The sequence below is a fragment of the Gobio gobio genome (assembly GCF_949357685.1).
Source record: "Gobio gobio genome assembly, chromosome: 19".
Lineage (NCBI taxonomy): Eukaryota > Metazoa > Chordata > Actinopteri > Cypriniformes > Gobionidae > Gobio > Gobio gobio.
In genome coordinates, this window is record NC_137112.1 from 34,303,001 (window position 1) to 34,320,476 (window position 17,476).

At 38.1% G+C, this 17,476-nt stretch overlaps 2 protein-coding genes across 6 annotated transcripts; both read left to right on the forward strand.

Moving 5' to 3' along the window:
• The first annotated feature begins 2,217 nt into the window (after positions 1-2,217).
• otud5b (OTU deubiquitinase 5b) lies at positions 2,218-6,484 on the forward strand. 2 transcript variants are annotated; one of them, XM_079844694.1, is made up of 9 exons: positions 2,218-3,006; positions 4,164-4,257; positions 4,446-4,510; positions 4,631-4,787; positions 4,900-5,048; positions 5,139-5,324; positions 5,404-5,611; positions 5,691-5,789; positions 5,877-6,484. In XM_079844694.1, exons 1-9 carry the CDS (start codon positions 2,461-2,463, stop codon positions 5,996-5,998), a joined length of 1,626 nt encoding a protein of 541 aa, XP_079700820.1. In that variant the 5' UTR covers positions 2,218-2,460; the 3' UTR covers positions 5,999-6,484. The 2 variants fall into 2 exon arrangements, with proteins under 2 accessions (XP_079700820.1, XP_079700821.1); XM_079844695.1 differs by having other exon boundaries at positions 2,231-2,944; positions 5,877-6,419.
• A 409-nt stretch (positions 6,485-6,893) lies between these two features.
• Positions 6,894-17,440, forward strand: mon1bb (MON1 secretory trafficking family member Bb). Of its 4 annotated transcripts, none has more exons than XR_013818554.1 (8): positions 6,914-7,292; positions 7,373-7,474; positions 7,570-8,136; positions 12,402-13,194; positions 15,480-15,627; positions 15,936-16,110; positions 16,197-16,590; positions 16,876-17,440. XR_013818554.1 is itself a non-coding variant. In XM_079844317.1 (7 exons), the coding sequence occupies exons 2-7, from the start codon at positions 7,387-7,389 to the stop codon at positions 16,205-16,207; spliced, it is 1,782 nt and encodes a 593-aa protein (XP_079700443.1). In that variant the 5' UTR covers positions 6,894-7,292; positions 7,373-7,386; the 3' UTR covers positions 16,208-17,440. The 4 variants fall into 4 exon arrangements, 2 of the variants coding, with proteins under 2 accessions (XP_079700443.1, XP_079700444.1); XR_013818555.1 differs by having other exon boundaries at positions 6,936-7,259; XM_079844317.1 differs by having other exon boundaries at positions 6,894-7,292; positions 16,197-17,440.
• The last annotated feature ends 36 nt before the right edge of the window (positions 17,441-17,476 follow it).

Sequence of the window (17,476 nt, forward strand, 5' to 3'; positions counted from 1 at the left end):
AACTGAATTATTGAAAAAATGTATGCACACCCAATGGTGTAAGTACTTTGGGTCGTGGTCACATTATCACCTGTATTAGTTCACTTCAAAATGAAAATTTCCTGATAATTTACTCACCCCCATCTCATCCAAGATGTTCATGCCTTTCTTTCTTCAGTCGAAAATAACGTTTTTTGACGAAAACATTGCAGGATTTTTGTCCACATAATGGATTTCAATGGCAACTAACAGGTTGAAGTTCCAACTCAATGCAGGTTCAAAGGGCTAATTTTCTTTAAAAAAAAAAACATTTATATCCTTAAGAACATATATATATATAATTAAGTATATATAGGTAAGTCAATTATCAGGAATTTTTCATTTTGAAGTGAACTAATCCTTTAACTTTCAATAATTTCAATAATAACCTCTGTTACCTTTTGAAAGCGTCACTTTAGAATTAGGAATGGTGGTTTGTTTCTAAGCAGTTATTGGTCATACATTGCTCAAGAGAGATAGCACACTTTCTATAGGCTACATTTAAAAGAAATTGCTTGTTGTCTTTGTTTGTGTGGTTTTTCTAGTTATTTTTCTATAGCCTATGCTACAGATTATGATTGTTTAAATCATGTCAAATCTAACCTAGGTTTACCGATAAAACATTTTTAAATAGATAAATATGTAAATTAGTTAGTGTGTGTATATATATATATATATATATATATATATATATATATATATATATATATATATATATATATATATATATATATATATATATATATATATATATATATATATATATATATATATATATATATATACACAGTATATACTGTATATAGAATATATGGGTCATTTGTTATCCAGTTTTTTTTTTTTAATTACGTGTTTTTAGCATTTTCACCAAAACAGTGACATGTTTAACTATTAGGAATACATATTGGTCAAGCTAAAAAAATAATAATTATTGGTAGATTGTTCAGACACTGGCCGTGAGGGTATTCCACCCTGTTAGGGACATATTTATCACACAATGTTAATAATGTAAATGTTAAACAATAATGAGCTTTTTCTTGGATAGTATATGTCCCTTATGCCATCATAGTATTTTTTTTCTTTTCTTGAAACCTTGAAGGGTGGAAAATGTTGAGCTAAGTTAGCCATAGCTCGTTTAGTGATCAACATTAACCTTCTACAGATAAACAGAACTTGTATAATTATGTCAGATATGACATAACATAGCATAGCTCCATAACATAGCCTAACAGGGTGGAACTTTAAGAGTGTGACAAGCAGGATAACATTTCAAAAACTAAAAAAAGGTAGTTGAAGAGTTGAAGCTTACTTCAGTTTGTAAGTTGAATTCCAGCAGGAAAAGTAATGATGTCAGTTCAGTTCCTGAAAATGGTCTCAATGGAATTGTGGTCTTTTTTGGAAGTGGAGAAAATACAATAAACTAACAGGGTGGAAGATGACTTCAGGGACACAGTAAATGAAGAACATTTTTAAAAATAACCATAGTTTCACATGATTTATGATTAGAGGCAGTTCAGCCTATGACATAATTTAATATAATAATTAAATATTTTGAGGTTATCATCATTTCATGGTGTATAGTTCTTGTGGAAGTGGACATGATAAAATTGAATGCATATATCAATAAAAAGGTGTGTAAAATACAAAATAGAATTTTAATTATGTCTGTCTAAGTGATAAAAGAGACCTAAATATGATTTAAGGCATTTCTTATAAATAGGTGACAAATTTAATAGAAAATATGAGTACGTAAATCAATAAGACAGAAAAGTCACTGTATAACAGGAATGACTCAGATATATTAGAAAATGTTATTGAATACCACACAGAACCAGTTTTTGTGACAGTGTAGTTTAGCTAGGCTATACACACACACACACACACACACACACACACACACACACACACACACACACACACACACACACACACACACACACACACACACACACACACACACACACACACACACACACACACACACACACACACACACACACACACACACACACACACACACACACACACACACACACACACACACACACACTGTATATAAACTACACTGTCACAAAAAATAGTTCTAATGGATGGTATTCAATAACTTTTTGTTCACTGGAAGTCAATATATGCGGTAGGGGGCAGTGCAAAGCAAAATGAGCCCATTTGTCAACATGAAGCGGAGCAGGCGTCGGAAGTGACGTGAAATCGCATTGTGGTTTGTTGATGTTTGTGTCAAACTCTCGGTCGGTCGTTGTTACGAAAGAAAAACCTCGAAACTGAATCTGTGACGACCGTATTATTTCACCGACACCTCGTACTATGTCAGGACGGGTGTAACTATACATGCATCGAACAGACTGCTCATATACGAGTGTAAAAGGCCGTTTTTTCTCTGTGTTGTAACACATAACAACACAAATCACCGCAAGCTGGCCAGCGATGACAATCCTCCCAAAGAAGAAACCGGCCTCTACAGCCGGTAGCGGTGATCATACGGACGAACCGGACAGACGAGGCGGTTCTGAGTCGCACCCTCATCCCCTCGCTGGACGATCGGGGTCCCGACCCAGGGCCTCTCCGCCGCCATGGACATACCAGGCCACACCGCACACGTCCAGAGAGGAGCGGCGGATCGAGGCGAGCGCTCGCCCGCAGCCGGCCTCCCCGCAGCCCGGTACCGCTGGAGCTCCGGTCGTGCAGTGCGAAGGGAGCGCGAACTCGGTTGCCGTCGCAGGTCGTGTCGAGTTACCCTGCGGCGCAGGTGGTGGAAGCTGCTGCTCGGGACCCGGACTTAGCAAGCGAAGACGGCAGGCGGTCTGCTCCAGCGGTTTGACAGGTGGAGGAGGTAGAGTGGGAGGCGGAGGAGGAGGAGGGGGCGGTAGTCCAGTCTCGGAACCCGATGAGGGAGCTGGAGGCAACAACAGTGAGGATGAGTATGAGAATGCGGCCAGACTTCAGCTTGTGGACCCCGCCACGGTCGAGCAGGTTCTGGAAATTGACAGTTTTCTTACTAGACTGCTTTCTGTGTCAGTTTGAATGACCCATCAAGGCTGCTGAGAGCTAACAATATCATCATTTAGTCCAATGAAATTCATATGTTTGAAACTGTGCCTTAAAAGGATAGTTCAGGGGGTTAGGTCACCCAAAAATTCTGTCATTAATTATTCACCCTCATGTTGTTGCACACCCGTAAGACCTTAGTTTATCTTCGGAACATAAATGAGGATATTTTTGATGAAATTCGATCCCCCCAACCCCATAGACTGCAACGTAAATGCCACTTTCAAGGTCCAGAAAGGTAGTAAAGGCATTGTTAAAATAGTCCATGTGACTACAGTGGGCCAACTTTAATTTTATGAAGCGACGAGAATACTTTTTGTGCGCAAAAAAAACAACAAAAATAAATGTATTTAAAAATGTCTTCTGTTCCTCTGATGCTATTCACTTAGTAAACGCAGTGCAACGCTTCCGGGTTCTATGTCAGAACGCCGGCTCACTATTGGCAGGCTCCTGCGTCAGCAACACACTTAGTGCTTACGTGAACAGCGTCAGAGATTGATAAGAATAAATTGTTGAATAAAGTTGTCATTTTTGTTTTATTCATTTTTGAACGAAGGTCTTACGGTTTTGGAATGATATGAGGGTGAGTAATTAATGACAGAATTTCCATTTTTGGGTGAACTAACCCTTTCACCCAAAATGCCCTTTATTCACGGTCCAAACCTGTTAGACTTTTGGTTGTTTTGAGTCTTAATTATGCAGTTTTGGTTCATCATCTTAACTCTTGAAACCCATTTCTTCCCATACAAAGTCTTAATAATTATGACATGGAAAATGTTTTTTTTTATTTTTTCGAAATTATGAAATAAGTTGAATTTGTGACACGAAATCAACATAACCCACATTAACCCCCCAAAAACAGAAAGTGTATGGTGACTGTTTTCTTCTGTGGAAAACAAATCACTTTAGACTTTAGAGCTTGTAATGAGAGTTAAATAAAAAGAAAATCCATTCTTATTAATCTTAAATTGTCCAAACACTTTTGGGGACACTGTTTTGATAATTGGAATAAATGCTACATATGTCTTCATTGTCCTATAATAAACTATTTACGTTTTTTTTTTTTTTTTTTTGACCTACAGCAAGAAGAATGGTTTGAGAAAGCCTTAATGGAAAAGAAAGGCTTTGAAATCAAAAAAATGAAGGAAGATGGAGCATGTCTTTTCAGAGCAGTTGGTAATATAATGTTTTTTTTTTATATTTCTATATAGCTTAAAGTTATTTTATTTAAGTTAGTTGCCCAGTTTTTCATGCAATATATATATATATATTTTTTGCTTTATTTTAATTACCAAAAACGATTTAAATATTTTTAGTTAACATTAATGACACATACATATATATTTTTCTTTTTTTTTTTAAAGCTGATCAAGTATATGGGGACCAAGATATGCATGATGTGGTACGGAAGCAGTGTATGGATTACTTGGTGAGTCAGTTTAATATTTAAGAATAAATGATTTGCAATTAAAAAATAATTAGCATTGAAATGCGAGTTTAGCCCTTCTTTTAATTATTGACTCGCTTATTGTTTATGCTTCAATTGCAGACGAAAAATGCGGATTACTTTTCGAGTTATGTCACAGAGGATTTCACCACATACATTAACAGAAAGAGGAAGAACAACTGCCATGGGAACCACATTGAGATGCAGGCCATGGCAGAAATGTTCAACCGGCCGGTGGAGGTTTACCAGAATGGCGTAGGTTAGTTAATGCCTGATGAATTCCTGCCATCTACTAGGCTGTCAGTGGTATATTTTAGGATAGAAGAGGAAATATGTTTTTAATTTTATTTGACAACTAATTTAATTTGCAGAACCAATTAATACGTTCCACGGCATTCAAGAGAACAACGATGAGCCGATACGTGTCAGTTACCACAAGAACATCCATTATAACTCTGTGGTGAATCCCTACAAGGCCAGTGTTGGGGTTGGGCTGGGCCTCCCCGCCTTTAAACCGGGGGTAGGTGTTGTAAAAAAGACGCATAAATATGAGTATTTATTTATGGGAAGATTTTTCCCTGCTAATGTCTGTTATACTGTCTCTATGTAGTTCGCTGACCAGTGTCTCATGAAAAACGCTATTAAGACGTCTGAGGAGTCTTGGATTGAGCAGCAGATGCTGGAGGACAAGAAGAGAGCATCAGATTGGGAGGCCACCAATGAGGCCATCGAGGAACAGGTGGCCCGTGAGTCCTACTTGCAGTGGCTTCAGGACCAAGAGAAGCAAGCGAGACAGGTATGACACCCTCCCACCGACCAAATCAAAGCAAGTTCAAACTAATTTGACAGCCTTCCCTCTCTGCGTTCCCATTCAGCCTCGTAAAGCTACTGCCACCTGCAGCTCTGCCACAGCCGCCACATCCAGTGGCTTTGAGGACTGGGGATGCAGGTCCCCTCGCCAGCGCAGCTCCTCCTCCTCTCCAGAGCATCCTGGCCCGGCTCACCCTGAACCCCCCATCAAACCCCCCTCCCCAGCAGGAGCCTCGCTGGTTCTTCCCAAACCCCCATCACCATGTGCCCCAGGTCTGTATATGTGTTTTCTTTGCTTGTGCTAATGCCCACTTCTTGCTTACTAACTTTTTTTTCTTGATTTCATCTCAAGGTCCAAGTCATCAGTCTTCTGCCAACTCTTCCCTGGTGTCTCGCTACCCAACCCTGGGCTACAGGACTCTAATGCAGGACATGTCGCCTACTGCCTTTGGTAGGGCATTACATGCTTTAAAAGAAATGTTTGTTGATTTATAATTCACTTCTTTTGTTAATTAGGTGGTTTATTTATTTTTTTAAGGTTTAACAGATTGGGAAGATGATGACGTTCTGGCTTCAGTTCTGGCTGCTTCACAACAAGAATACCTCGATAGCTTGAAGAAAAATGCAATGCACAGAGAATCTTCTCCAGACTGCAGTTGATATATTGGACAGCATAACTTGCAGCACAAACCATGGAACAGCTGCATTTCTTTATTTTCAACACCATGCAATGTTTCTTCCTCTCCCCTCTTTATAAATACCACTGTATTCTGATCTTTCCCTGGTTTTTTGTTTTGTTTTTTGCTAACCCATTTCTTTCATTTAAAAAAAATAAAAATCAATGGACCTAGTTAGGTGCATGTTTAAATAAACATTGTAAAATTAATATTACAAATATCATCTCAACTGTTTATTATTATAATGTGTTTTCATTATTTGAGCACAATAAATTATACTAATTAGTATATGAATGTTGAATGTGTTTTTTTATTTACATTTTTGCAATATTGAACAATGCAGCACAGCAAGCTGCAGGATTTTGGTTATATTAAAGATAACCAATAAACAAATTCATACCTTGATGTTTGTACATTGTCAAAAGTATTTAATGAAACTTGAGATTTCAGTACACATCTAACATAACACATATCCTGCTATGGTAATTGTTAAAAGAAAAGGTTGTAAAATGAATGTATATATATATTATATTATATATATATTATATATTATATTATATATATATTATATTATATATTATATTATATATATATTATATTATATATATATTATATTATATATATATTATATATATATATTATATTATATTATATATATATTATATTATATATATATTATATTATATTATATATATATATATATATATTTTTTTTTTTTATTTATATATATATATATATATATATATATATATATATATATATATATAATGTGTTTTTGTGAATTGTAAATACAATCTATACATAGTAAATTATAGTGGACACTTTTATTGTATTTTATTATAGTCCTGTATTTTGAAATACGTTAACCGGAAGTGGTTGTAGATATTTGTTTTGCAGCGTTTTTTTACGTCAAGCTTCCTGGAGCACCGGCGGCTGAGTCAGTTGCGCTGAGCGAAAATGAAAGCTGATCTTGGTTTTTAATGATCGTTAATAATTTATTCTACCAGACATGAATGTGATTATGACGAGTAGTGAATTAGTTCACGAGAAGAGTAATTTATCGGGGAGACCATTAGCTTTCCCCATAAATAACGTAGACTAGCTCGTTTCTGTCTGGTAATCTGTTTTTTTAACCAGTTAATGTTATTTAACTAAGTCATTCGTTGTTATTAAACTATCTGCGGCAGAAGACGTGCGTGACAGTGTTCAAACTCAACGAGCTGTGCAGATATGGGATAACAGCGGTAATCAGATTAAACTTCACTGTTGTACACGAAGTACGAACCTTCATTGGTTAAATTGCTTTATTGATATATTTGATAAGTGTTATTAAATCACTTTCTCAATTTAAATTCAGTTTTGTATGTTGCCATGGATCCGAGCAGTCAACAAACTGGGAATATGGAGGAGGTGAAGATATTGGATCCATCCATTCTTCCACAGTGTCTTGATCAGACAGGTAATGTTTTGGGTGGTGCCATTTTATTGCTAGTTTACACTTGTGTTATGGTGGGTAACATGCTGATGCAGACTTGATTCTACTCCACTTTCCAGACATTGCTTATTCGGACAGTGATGTCCCGTCAGAAAACAATTGTGTGAATGAAGACCACAGGATGCCTTCAGACCCAGAGGGGATCTTGGAGTCCGCAGACCTTACATCAGAGGAGAGCAACCAACCACAAGAGCCTTCAACAGATATGCAGAAGCTCCACATAGATGATGACAGGTTTCTGTGTGCCGGTGGTTCGGAGACTGATTCTGGGAAAGCATCCGAGGACTCTGCATTAGTTGACAACGGCCATGATGAATCGGGTGAGTTTGTTGTATCCGTGTTAGCCCGGGGGAAGGTAGAAGAGCAGGGAATGGGAATGAAAGGAGCCTCGTCCCCTCTATGTGAGACCGGCACACCTTTGGGACCCCCCTCGCACAGGAACGAGGATGTGACGGCGGATAGCTGGAGACAGCACAGGAAGCATGTGTTTGTGTTGAGCGAGGCTGGGAAGCCCATTTATTCCCGATATGGAAGTGAGGAGGCTCTGTCCTCCACTATGGGAGTGATGATGGCTCTGGTGTCCTTCGTGCAAAGTGGAGACAACATCATTCGTTCAGTCTACTCCGGTAAGCTCTTTGTGACGTCTAAATGATTGGCTTATGAAAGGAAAAGGGCATGCTTTATCAGCTTACTTACTCGTAAAAGTCTTTCTCCTTCAGGACTAAAAATATTGATGACTCGTCTTGCACTCAGGGGCGAAAGCAAATCTTTGTCCAATCAGGTGCTCTCTATAATTAGCAAGCTCCTCCATCTAATGTCACATGACAATGACTAGGAAATCATGGATCTTTAAGTGTTTAATTTCTTTTTACTGATTAGATTTTTCAGGTAGTTTATTTTATTTTATTTATTTAAAATGGCAAAATTGAAACATATACTTAATAAAACCAGAGAAATATGTCATTAATGTCCGTAAAACTCATACATCCCTATATAAGAGCTTTACTATAACTGAACTTCACCGTGGGAAGGGAACCAGACACTTTTTCACTGTACTCCTCCTCTAGCAACACCTCTAGAACATTGTACAGTGAGGAAAATAAGTATTTGAACACCCTGCTATTTTGCAAGTTCTCCCACTTAGAAATCATGGAGGGGTCTGAAATTGTCATCGTAGGTGCATGTCCACTGTGAGAGACATAATATTTAAAAAAAATCCAGAAATCACAATGTATGATTTTTTAACTATTTATTTGTATGATACAGCTGCAAATAAGTATTTGAACACCTGAGAAAATCAATGTTAATATTTGGTACAGTAGCCTTTGTTTGCAATTGCAGAGGTCAAACGTTTCCTGTAGTTTTTCACCAGGTTTGCACACACTGCAGGAGGGATTTTGGCCCACTCCTCCACACAGATCTTCTCTAGATCTGGCCTGTCGCTGAGAAACACGGAGTTTGAGCTCCCTCCAAAGATTCTCTATTGGGTTTAGGTCTGGAGACTGGCTAGGCCACCACAGAACCTTGATATGCTTATTACAGAGCCACTCCTTGGTTATCCTGGCTGTGTGCTTCGGGTCATTGTCATGTTGGAAGACCCAGCTTCGACCCATCTTCAATGCTCTAACTGAGGGAAGGAGGTTGTTCCCCAAAATCTCGCAATACATGGCCCCGGTCATCCTCCCCTTAATACAGTGCAGTCGCCCTGTCCCATGTGCAGAAAAACACCCCAAAGCATGATGCTACCACCCCCATGCTTCACAGTAGGGATGGTGTTCTTGGGATGGTACTCATCATTCTTCTTCCTCCAAACACGTTTAGTGGAATTATGATTATGATTTTGGTCTCATCTGACCACATGACTTTCTCCCATGACTCCTCTGGATCATCCAAATGGTCATTGGCAAACTTGAGATGGGCCTGGACATGTGCTGGTTTAAGCAGGGGAACCTTCCGTGCCATGCATGATTTCAAACCATGACGTCTTGGTGTATTACCAACAGTAACCTTGGAAACGGTGGTCCCAGCTCTTTTCAGGTCATTGACCAGCTCCTCCCGTGTAGTTCTGGGCTGTTTTCTCACCTTTCTTAGGATCATTGAGACCCCACGAGGTGAGATCTTGCATGGAGCCCCAGTCCGAGGGATATTGACAGTCATGTTTAGCTTCTTCCATTTTCTAATGATTGCTCCAATAGTGGACCTTTTTTCACCAAGCTGCTTGGCAATTTCCCCGTAGCCCTTTCCAGCCTTGTGGAGGTGTACAATTTTGTCTGTAGTGTCTTTGGACAGCTCTTTGGTCTTGGCCATGTTAGTAGTTGGATTCTTACTGATTGTATGGGGTGGACAGGTGTCTTTATGCAGCTAACGACCTCAAACAGGTGCATCTAATTTAGGATAAAAAATGGAGTGGAGGTGGACATTTTAAAGGTAGACTAACAGGTCTTTGAGGGTCAGAATTCTAGCTGATAGACAGGTGTTCAAATACTTATTTGCAGCTGTATCATACAAATAAATAGTAAAAAAATCATATATTGTGATTTCTGGATTTTTTTTTAGATTATGTCTCTCACAGTGGACATGCACCTACGATGACAATTTCAGACCCCTCCATGATTTCCAAGTGGGAGAACTTGCAAAATAGCAGGGTGTTCAAATACTTATTTTCCTCACTGTAGATGCTGTTAGATCCAAAATGATTGACTTGGTCTCATGAGACCAGGGACCGGTTGCATAAACCGTTTAGACTAGTCTTACAAGTTAGACATACATTTTTTTCTTTAAAACTGTTCATAATTTTTTTTAATCAGTTACATAAAAACATAGACTGGCCTAATTTGATACAAAAAGTAAGACTGAATGCCACTTGCCTAACTGCTAGTGGCTCATACTAGATCTTAAGACACTGTCTTAACATAATGGCTTAGTTTATGCAACTGGCCCCAGAGTATGGATTCCCAGAAGTCTATATTTTGTAAATGGGTCCTTGGAAAAGGCAAATTTACTTCACTGTGCTTTGGCTACAGTAGGTAGTTCCGATGTGGACATTGTGAGATATCACATTCTCTTTGAGATAAACACAGCGCCGCCGCTCCCACCACGTGCTGCGCGTAGGGCACCAAGTGCTGAGGGGGCACCAAAAGCATAAAGTAATTACGCTTAGGGCACCAAGACGGCCAGCAGCAGGACTGGATAAACACTCACTCTTTTCATAGCTTTTGCTGGCTCTGTGACACTCACTTGGAATTTCTCTTACTCTTTGCCAAGCAAAAAATAAAAAATCACCCATCACTAAATGAAAGCTTACAATGAAGGCCTGATTATTTCAGTGGACTTGTCACAAGTCCATTGTTTTTGAATTCCTGTTACTTTTGCTATATTTTTACACCTAAATCAATGATTTGGTAATCCTCTTGTACCACTGTCTTCTTTTGTGCTAAAAAATAAGTCCCCTGACAGTTCTCTCCCAAGTGCTTCAATTGTTGTCAGCATTAAGTCTTAGAATGATTCAGTGGGCTATATAACACATGGTCAAGAAATTAATTCTCTTTAAATGTTTTGCTTCAAAATACTTACCTGTTGACCAAAAGTTGCCTTAAACTTACACCAGAAAAAAATATTTAAGTTTTATTTAGTAACTTTCTGGAGGGTGTACTCTTTTGCAACACAGCTTTTTATCATTTTGATAAGAAAATAGTATCTTCCTGAATAATTTTAACATGCCTCTTTGGTAATTTGTCAAGCAGACTTCCTGGAACATTATATCTCTAAAGAGCTCTAACATGTCTTCTAAGTAAAGAGTAATTGCTGAATTTATGTTTCAGAGGGGGTGTACTCGTTTATGCTGAGCACGATATATAATTTGATTTGTACCATGAACTGTTTTTTAGTGAGTAAAAATGTGCAAAGTTTGTCATATAAGACCAGTCTATCTTTTAGTGTAAATCATTTGAATTATTTTTTTATGAACAATTAATCTTTTTTTTTTTTTTTCAATTATTTTGGAGAAATATAATCAATGTATTTTAAAATATGTTTTTGAAAGAACTTTATGCTCACCGAGGCTGCATTTATTTGATCAAAAATACAGTAAAAACAGTAATATTTTGCAATATTATTACAATTTAAAATATAATTTATATTTTAATATATTTTAAAGCTACACTGTGTAACTTTTTTAGTTTATTCTTAGCTAAAAACACTTAGTTCTTTCAAAAATATATGTGCTTATTAATGTATATTTACTTCTTTCAAGTAATAAAGTATTCTCGTAAGTTTATAATATGCCATTGAAAATACATGCGGGTAAGGGGTTCGAATGCGGGTCGCCATGTTGCCCCTCCATCTTGAAAGTACATTACCCAAAGAGGGACATACCCGTAAATTCAAGCTTCGCCTTTCGCGTTTTAACACTCGATGGCACCGTGTCGAATGTGGACGAGGTCGAACTGGAAGCCATATTAATCTTGGACTAAATCGGCCGCCGTAGGAGTTAAAACGAAATCGATATTGAGAGGAAGAGAAACTAATATTCACTGGATGGTCATATTCCTTTTAACCGCTAGATGGGGGAAAATATCACACAGTGTAGCTTTAACATTTATGTGATGGCAAAGCTGAATTTTCAGCATCATTACTAATATTCTGATTTGGTTCTCAATTCTTCTTCATTATCAATGTTGAAAACAGCTGCGATCCTTAATAATTTAGTAAAAAATGTGATACATCTTACTGACCCCAAACGTTTGAGTGGTAGTGTATATTGTTCACATTTGTGAAAACATCATCTTGCGTAGCTGCCGCTGGTATCTGTTAGACCAAAGAACAATGAATAATCTCCTTAAATAACGATGAAGCCTAAATAACTTTCGATTGGTTTCTTCTCTCCTGATAGATGAGCACACGGTTGTGTTCATGCAGCGGGGTCCTCTGGTGCTTGTGTCTGTCTCCAGCAGCCGTCAATCAGAGCAGCAGCTCCGGAACGAGCTGATCTACGTCTACAACCAGATCGTCAGCATGCTCACACAGGCCAGCATCACCCGCATCTTTGAGCACAAGAAAAACTACGACCTGCGTCGTCTGCTGGCCGGCTCTGAGAAGATTCTCGACGGCCTCCTTAACCTCGTGGACTCAGACCCCAGCCTCTTACTCTCTGCTGTGCACTGTCTCCCCTTGGCCTCGTCTCTCAGGGACTCCCTCAGTCAGATTCTCCAGAAGGCCATCACGCCCAACCTGGTCTTCTCCATCCTCATAGCCAAGAACCAGCTGCTCGCCATAGTGCAAGAAAAGATGGTCATTGACGACGCCCGACTGGAGCCTGGCGACCTCCACCTTCTGCTGAACCTCATTGGGGCTTCTTCCGCCTTCCAGGCCGGGGAGATCTGGACGCCCATCTGCCTGCCTAGTTTTAACCCTGACTGTTACTTTTATGCATACATCTCCTATCTGGACCCTCCTGAATGTACTGTGTGTCTGGTTCTTCTCTCCACCGATAAAGAGGCGTTTTATTCGGTGGCCGAGTGTAAGAGGAAGATCGAGGAGGCTATGCAAACGCAGAATGCGCTGAACTCCATATCGAAAGCTCACTCTTACAGCGTTAGTCAGGTGGGGGTGTCTGACCTCAGGCATTTCATGTACAAGCCCTTTGACGTGCCGGACAACTATCGGCAGCTGACGCAGTTCACCAGGTGAGTCGTTTGCATTGAGGATTGAGAATCTCGTGAAACCTTTTGGAAACATGTCCACCTCATGTTTCATCTTAAAATAAAAAGAAATAAGAAATTCAATTTTTACTTTAAGAAAATGAAGCCTTATTTTAGTGCCATTTAAAGGGACCGTTCACCCAAAAACGAAAATTGCCATAATTTACTGACCATCAAGTTGTTCCAAACCTGTATTAATTCCTTTCTTCTGCTGAACACAAAAGAAGAGATTTTGAAGAATGTCTAACCCCTTTGACTTTTTTTCTCCATACTATGGAAGTCTATTTAATCTATTTAAGACACAAAATCATGATTCTAAATTTATCCACACTCATGCAGCTCTAGGTTTGGAACAACTTGAGGGTGAGTAAACAATGACCAAATTCATTTTTGAGTGAACTATCCCTTTAAGATCTGCATTTTCATGAGAGTTTACCACATTTGCTGCTCTAATTCTCATTAATGTTGTGGCTGATAGCCGATAAATGCAGATATTAAAATTATATACTATTTTGTCTAAACACAAAATGTAAAAATAAATAAATAACAGTAAAAGTGCATTATTGTAATGTCACATTGTAAAATGTCATATATATTGCATGAAGAATTTTTTTTTCTCCTTTTGATATTTGTATAAAATGTGATCTGGACTTTATTTATGAGAGATTATCTATTTAAAGGGTTAGTTCACCCAAAAATGAAAATTCTGTCATTAATTACTTACCCTCATGTCGTTCGACACCCGTAAGACCTCCGTTCATCTTCGGAACAGAAATGAAGATATTTTAGTTGAAATCTGATGGCTCTGAAAGGCCTCCATTGGCACAATGGCACGGTTCACTATCAAGACCCTTAAAAGGTACTAAAGACGTCGTTACGATGTCCATCTCACTACAGTGGTTCTAAAATAACTTTATGAATCGGCGATAATAGTTTTTGTGCGCAAAAAAACCCTAAATAACGACTTATATAGTGATGACGATTTCAAAACAAGGCATCATGAAGCTTCGAAGCGTTATGAATCAGCCAGTCGATTCAGCGGTTTGAATCGCTAAATTTCAGCAGTTTGGCGGTTTGACGCGCGATCCGAATCATGATTCGACTCGCTGATTCATAACGCTTCGAAGCTTCATGATGCCGTGTTTTGAAATCGTCATCACTATATAAGTCGTTATTTAGGGTTTTTTTGCGCACAAAAACTATTATCGGCGATTCATAAAGTTATTTTAGAACCACTGTAGTGAGATGGACTTTGTAACAACGTCTTTAGTACCTTTTAAGGGTCTTGAGAGTGAACCGTGCCATTGTGCCAATGGAGGCCTTTCAGAGCCATCAGATTTCAACTAAAATATCTTCATTTCTGTTCCGAAGATGAACGGAGGTCTTACGGGTGTCGAACGACATGAGGGTAAGTAATTAATGACAGAATTTTCATTTTTGGGTGAACTAACCCTTTAAGTGCTTGTGATTTTTTTTGGGGGGAGGGGGTGTATGCTGTGAATGATGTAGTATTCTTATTGTTAGCTAAAACTCAAACTATTAAAAGCTGTTTACATTAATTGAAATAAAGATCAAATAAAATATAAATATTAAAATTAAAATAAAAACTAGCAATAGGCAACTACCTGAAATAAGTACTAAAATTACTTAAATTAAAACTGAAATAAAAAATAAATTACAGCTAAATAGAAAAAAGTGTAAAGCTAAAAAATATGTGGGGGGGGGGGGGTAGCTAACAATTAAACTGAATATATAAAAATTAAAGCTATTCAAAATAGCTATATAAATAAGTGCCACGTTATATACATTTTTTTTTATATAAAAAAGATATTCAAAATAGCTATATAAATAAGTGCCACATTATATAAAAAAACAAACATAAATAACACTGCTGTGATGCAACTTTTTAAAACTGATTTAGTCAAACACCGCAAAGGAGAAAAAGCCTTTCATCAAAAATCTGACATTTCTTCAGCATCTCTATCTTTTAACAGTATCTGTGAGCTTAATATTTTTTTACTGTAAACCTCTCACATATTTCCCAAATGAATTTCACAAAGAACAGAAATCAAAAGCACGCTTTCTTCATTTATCCCATTGTTTGATGCAAATGCACTGGCTTTTATTGAGAGCACTCCGTTTGTCATGAGATGTGCTTTTACAATGTAGGACCGCTAATATAATTTCTGAACATTTTTATGAATGACATCACAGAAATGAGATCTAAAGCACAAAGACACCATTGTTTTTGTTATTTTTTTACTGCGCAGCCCAGAGATGGAGGCCCCTTACGGCACTGAGGAGGAGCGAATGAGACTCCTGGACCTGTACAGAGACATGCACGGCCGTATCCACAGCACCTCACGCCCCCTCAAGCTCATCTACCACGTGGCTGAACGGGAGACTCTGCTGGCCTGGGTATGTGAACGCTAACTGCTGTCACACGCATCTGTTCTCAGTCCTCTGAGAGCAAAACATGTTGATGTTGTGCTTTCCATCTCGCCTGGCGCAATCACACGCTCTCCGGCAAGACCTTGAAAGATCGAGTTACCTTTAAGGCCTCCGAGCGGCAGTCAAAATTTGCAAATGCAGATTATGCAAATTAGCATCCTGACCTTGCTCCGAATAGAGTCGCGTTGTGATTGATTCTTTGGCTGTGTCCTTGAAAATATTCTCAGGTTAATTACGGGTTGCCCAAAGCAAGTTAATTCAATTTCTCATTCCAGGTCACGAGTAAGTTTGAGTTGTACACGTGCTTCAGCCCCCTTGTCACGAAAACCTGTGCCATCAACGCCATCACCAAACTGCTGCGCTGGATCAAGAAGGAGGAAGAACGTCTGTTTATCCGATACCCTCCGAAATACTCCACAACCCCCAACCCCAGTAAAAGCTCTAAAGGAGGTAAGAGTCAAACCGAAATGGATTATGCTTTCTTGGTCTTTTATAAGATTCTTGTGTACTGACCATCTGCATTGATTTGGTTTCAGATGCACACTGATCAGACCGACCCGCAGCCACCCAACCGCTAAAATGGCAGGACGTGCATCTCTGCATTCAAACTCAACTCAGTTTCGTAATACATGGAGAAGATTCAACCAAATGAACGTAATCCAATAACCGTGGGTTAATAATGTAAAGCTGCTGCTTATTTGTTTTTTTGGACCATTTGACAGACATCCTGGACTGGATCCGATTTGATACGTTTAAGTAAAACAAATCATATTTTGTGAACATTATAAACACCAGAAACAGCTTTACGTAGTGAAAGGCCCAATAAAATGTGGATTTATTCTTCTGAGCTGGTGGCACTGGATGATTGTTGAAGCTGTAACTGGATTGTTTTACTTTACACTGTTTTTTTTGTTATGTAGTGGCATATAGGTTAGAAAATGTTGGTAACACTTTACAACAAGGTTTCATTAGTTATTGTATTAACTAACCATGAGCAATACGTTTGTTACTTTATTTGTTGATCTATGTTAACGTTAGTTAATAAAAATACAGCTGTTCATGTTAGTTCACAGTGCATTAACTAATGTTGACAAGATTTGAATAACGTATTAGTAAATGTTGAAATTAACATTGATAAATAAATGCTTTATAAGTGCAGTTCATAATTAGTTCATGTTGACTAATGTAGTTAACTAATGAACCTTTACTGTAAAGTGTTACCAAAATGTTAATGCGATAAATTGAAATAATCAAATTTGTGTCCCGATGTCTGAATCAAAGAAGAGATAAGCTGTTCATCAAGGTCTATTCTGACAATGTCTCTAATTTAGCATGGCTGCTTGAGCTGTGCTGTCTCATTGCACCTTCATTGTACTTCTGATGTATTCTTTTAGAAGTTTGCTGTGACTTTTTAGTCTTACATGGTTTTGCATTTGAAACCCAACCGACCAAACCTTGCTCCATTTTAACGAAAGAAAATAACGTGAGCTGAAACATATCAGAAGATCATAAAATTCTATGGAATTAATGTTCTTTCATTTCTGTTTTTTTTTGTTGGATTTGCCAGTCATGAATTGTGGCAGTTACTCTTCTGGCATGTGCACTATGATGTCATCAAATCATAAGATCACCATAATATGTAGGTTTAAACCACTGGACATGATAGGACAAATACTCAATGTGTGATTGTTGATCAAGTTTGTTTTTCTGGAAAAAAAACATTTGTATTCAAGAGGAATAATATATTGGTGCTGTAATAAATCTGAGGTTGCTCAAAGTACATCATGTATTTTGAAATCTTATTTACTGACATGAT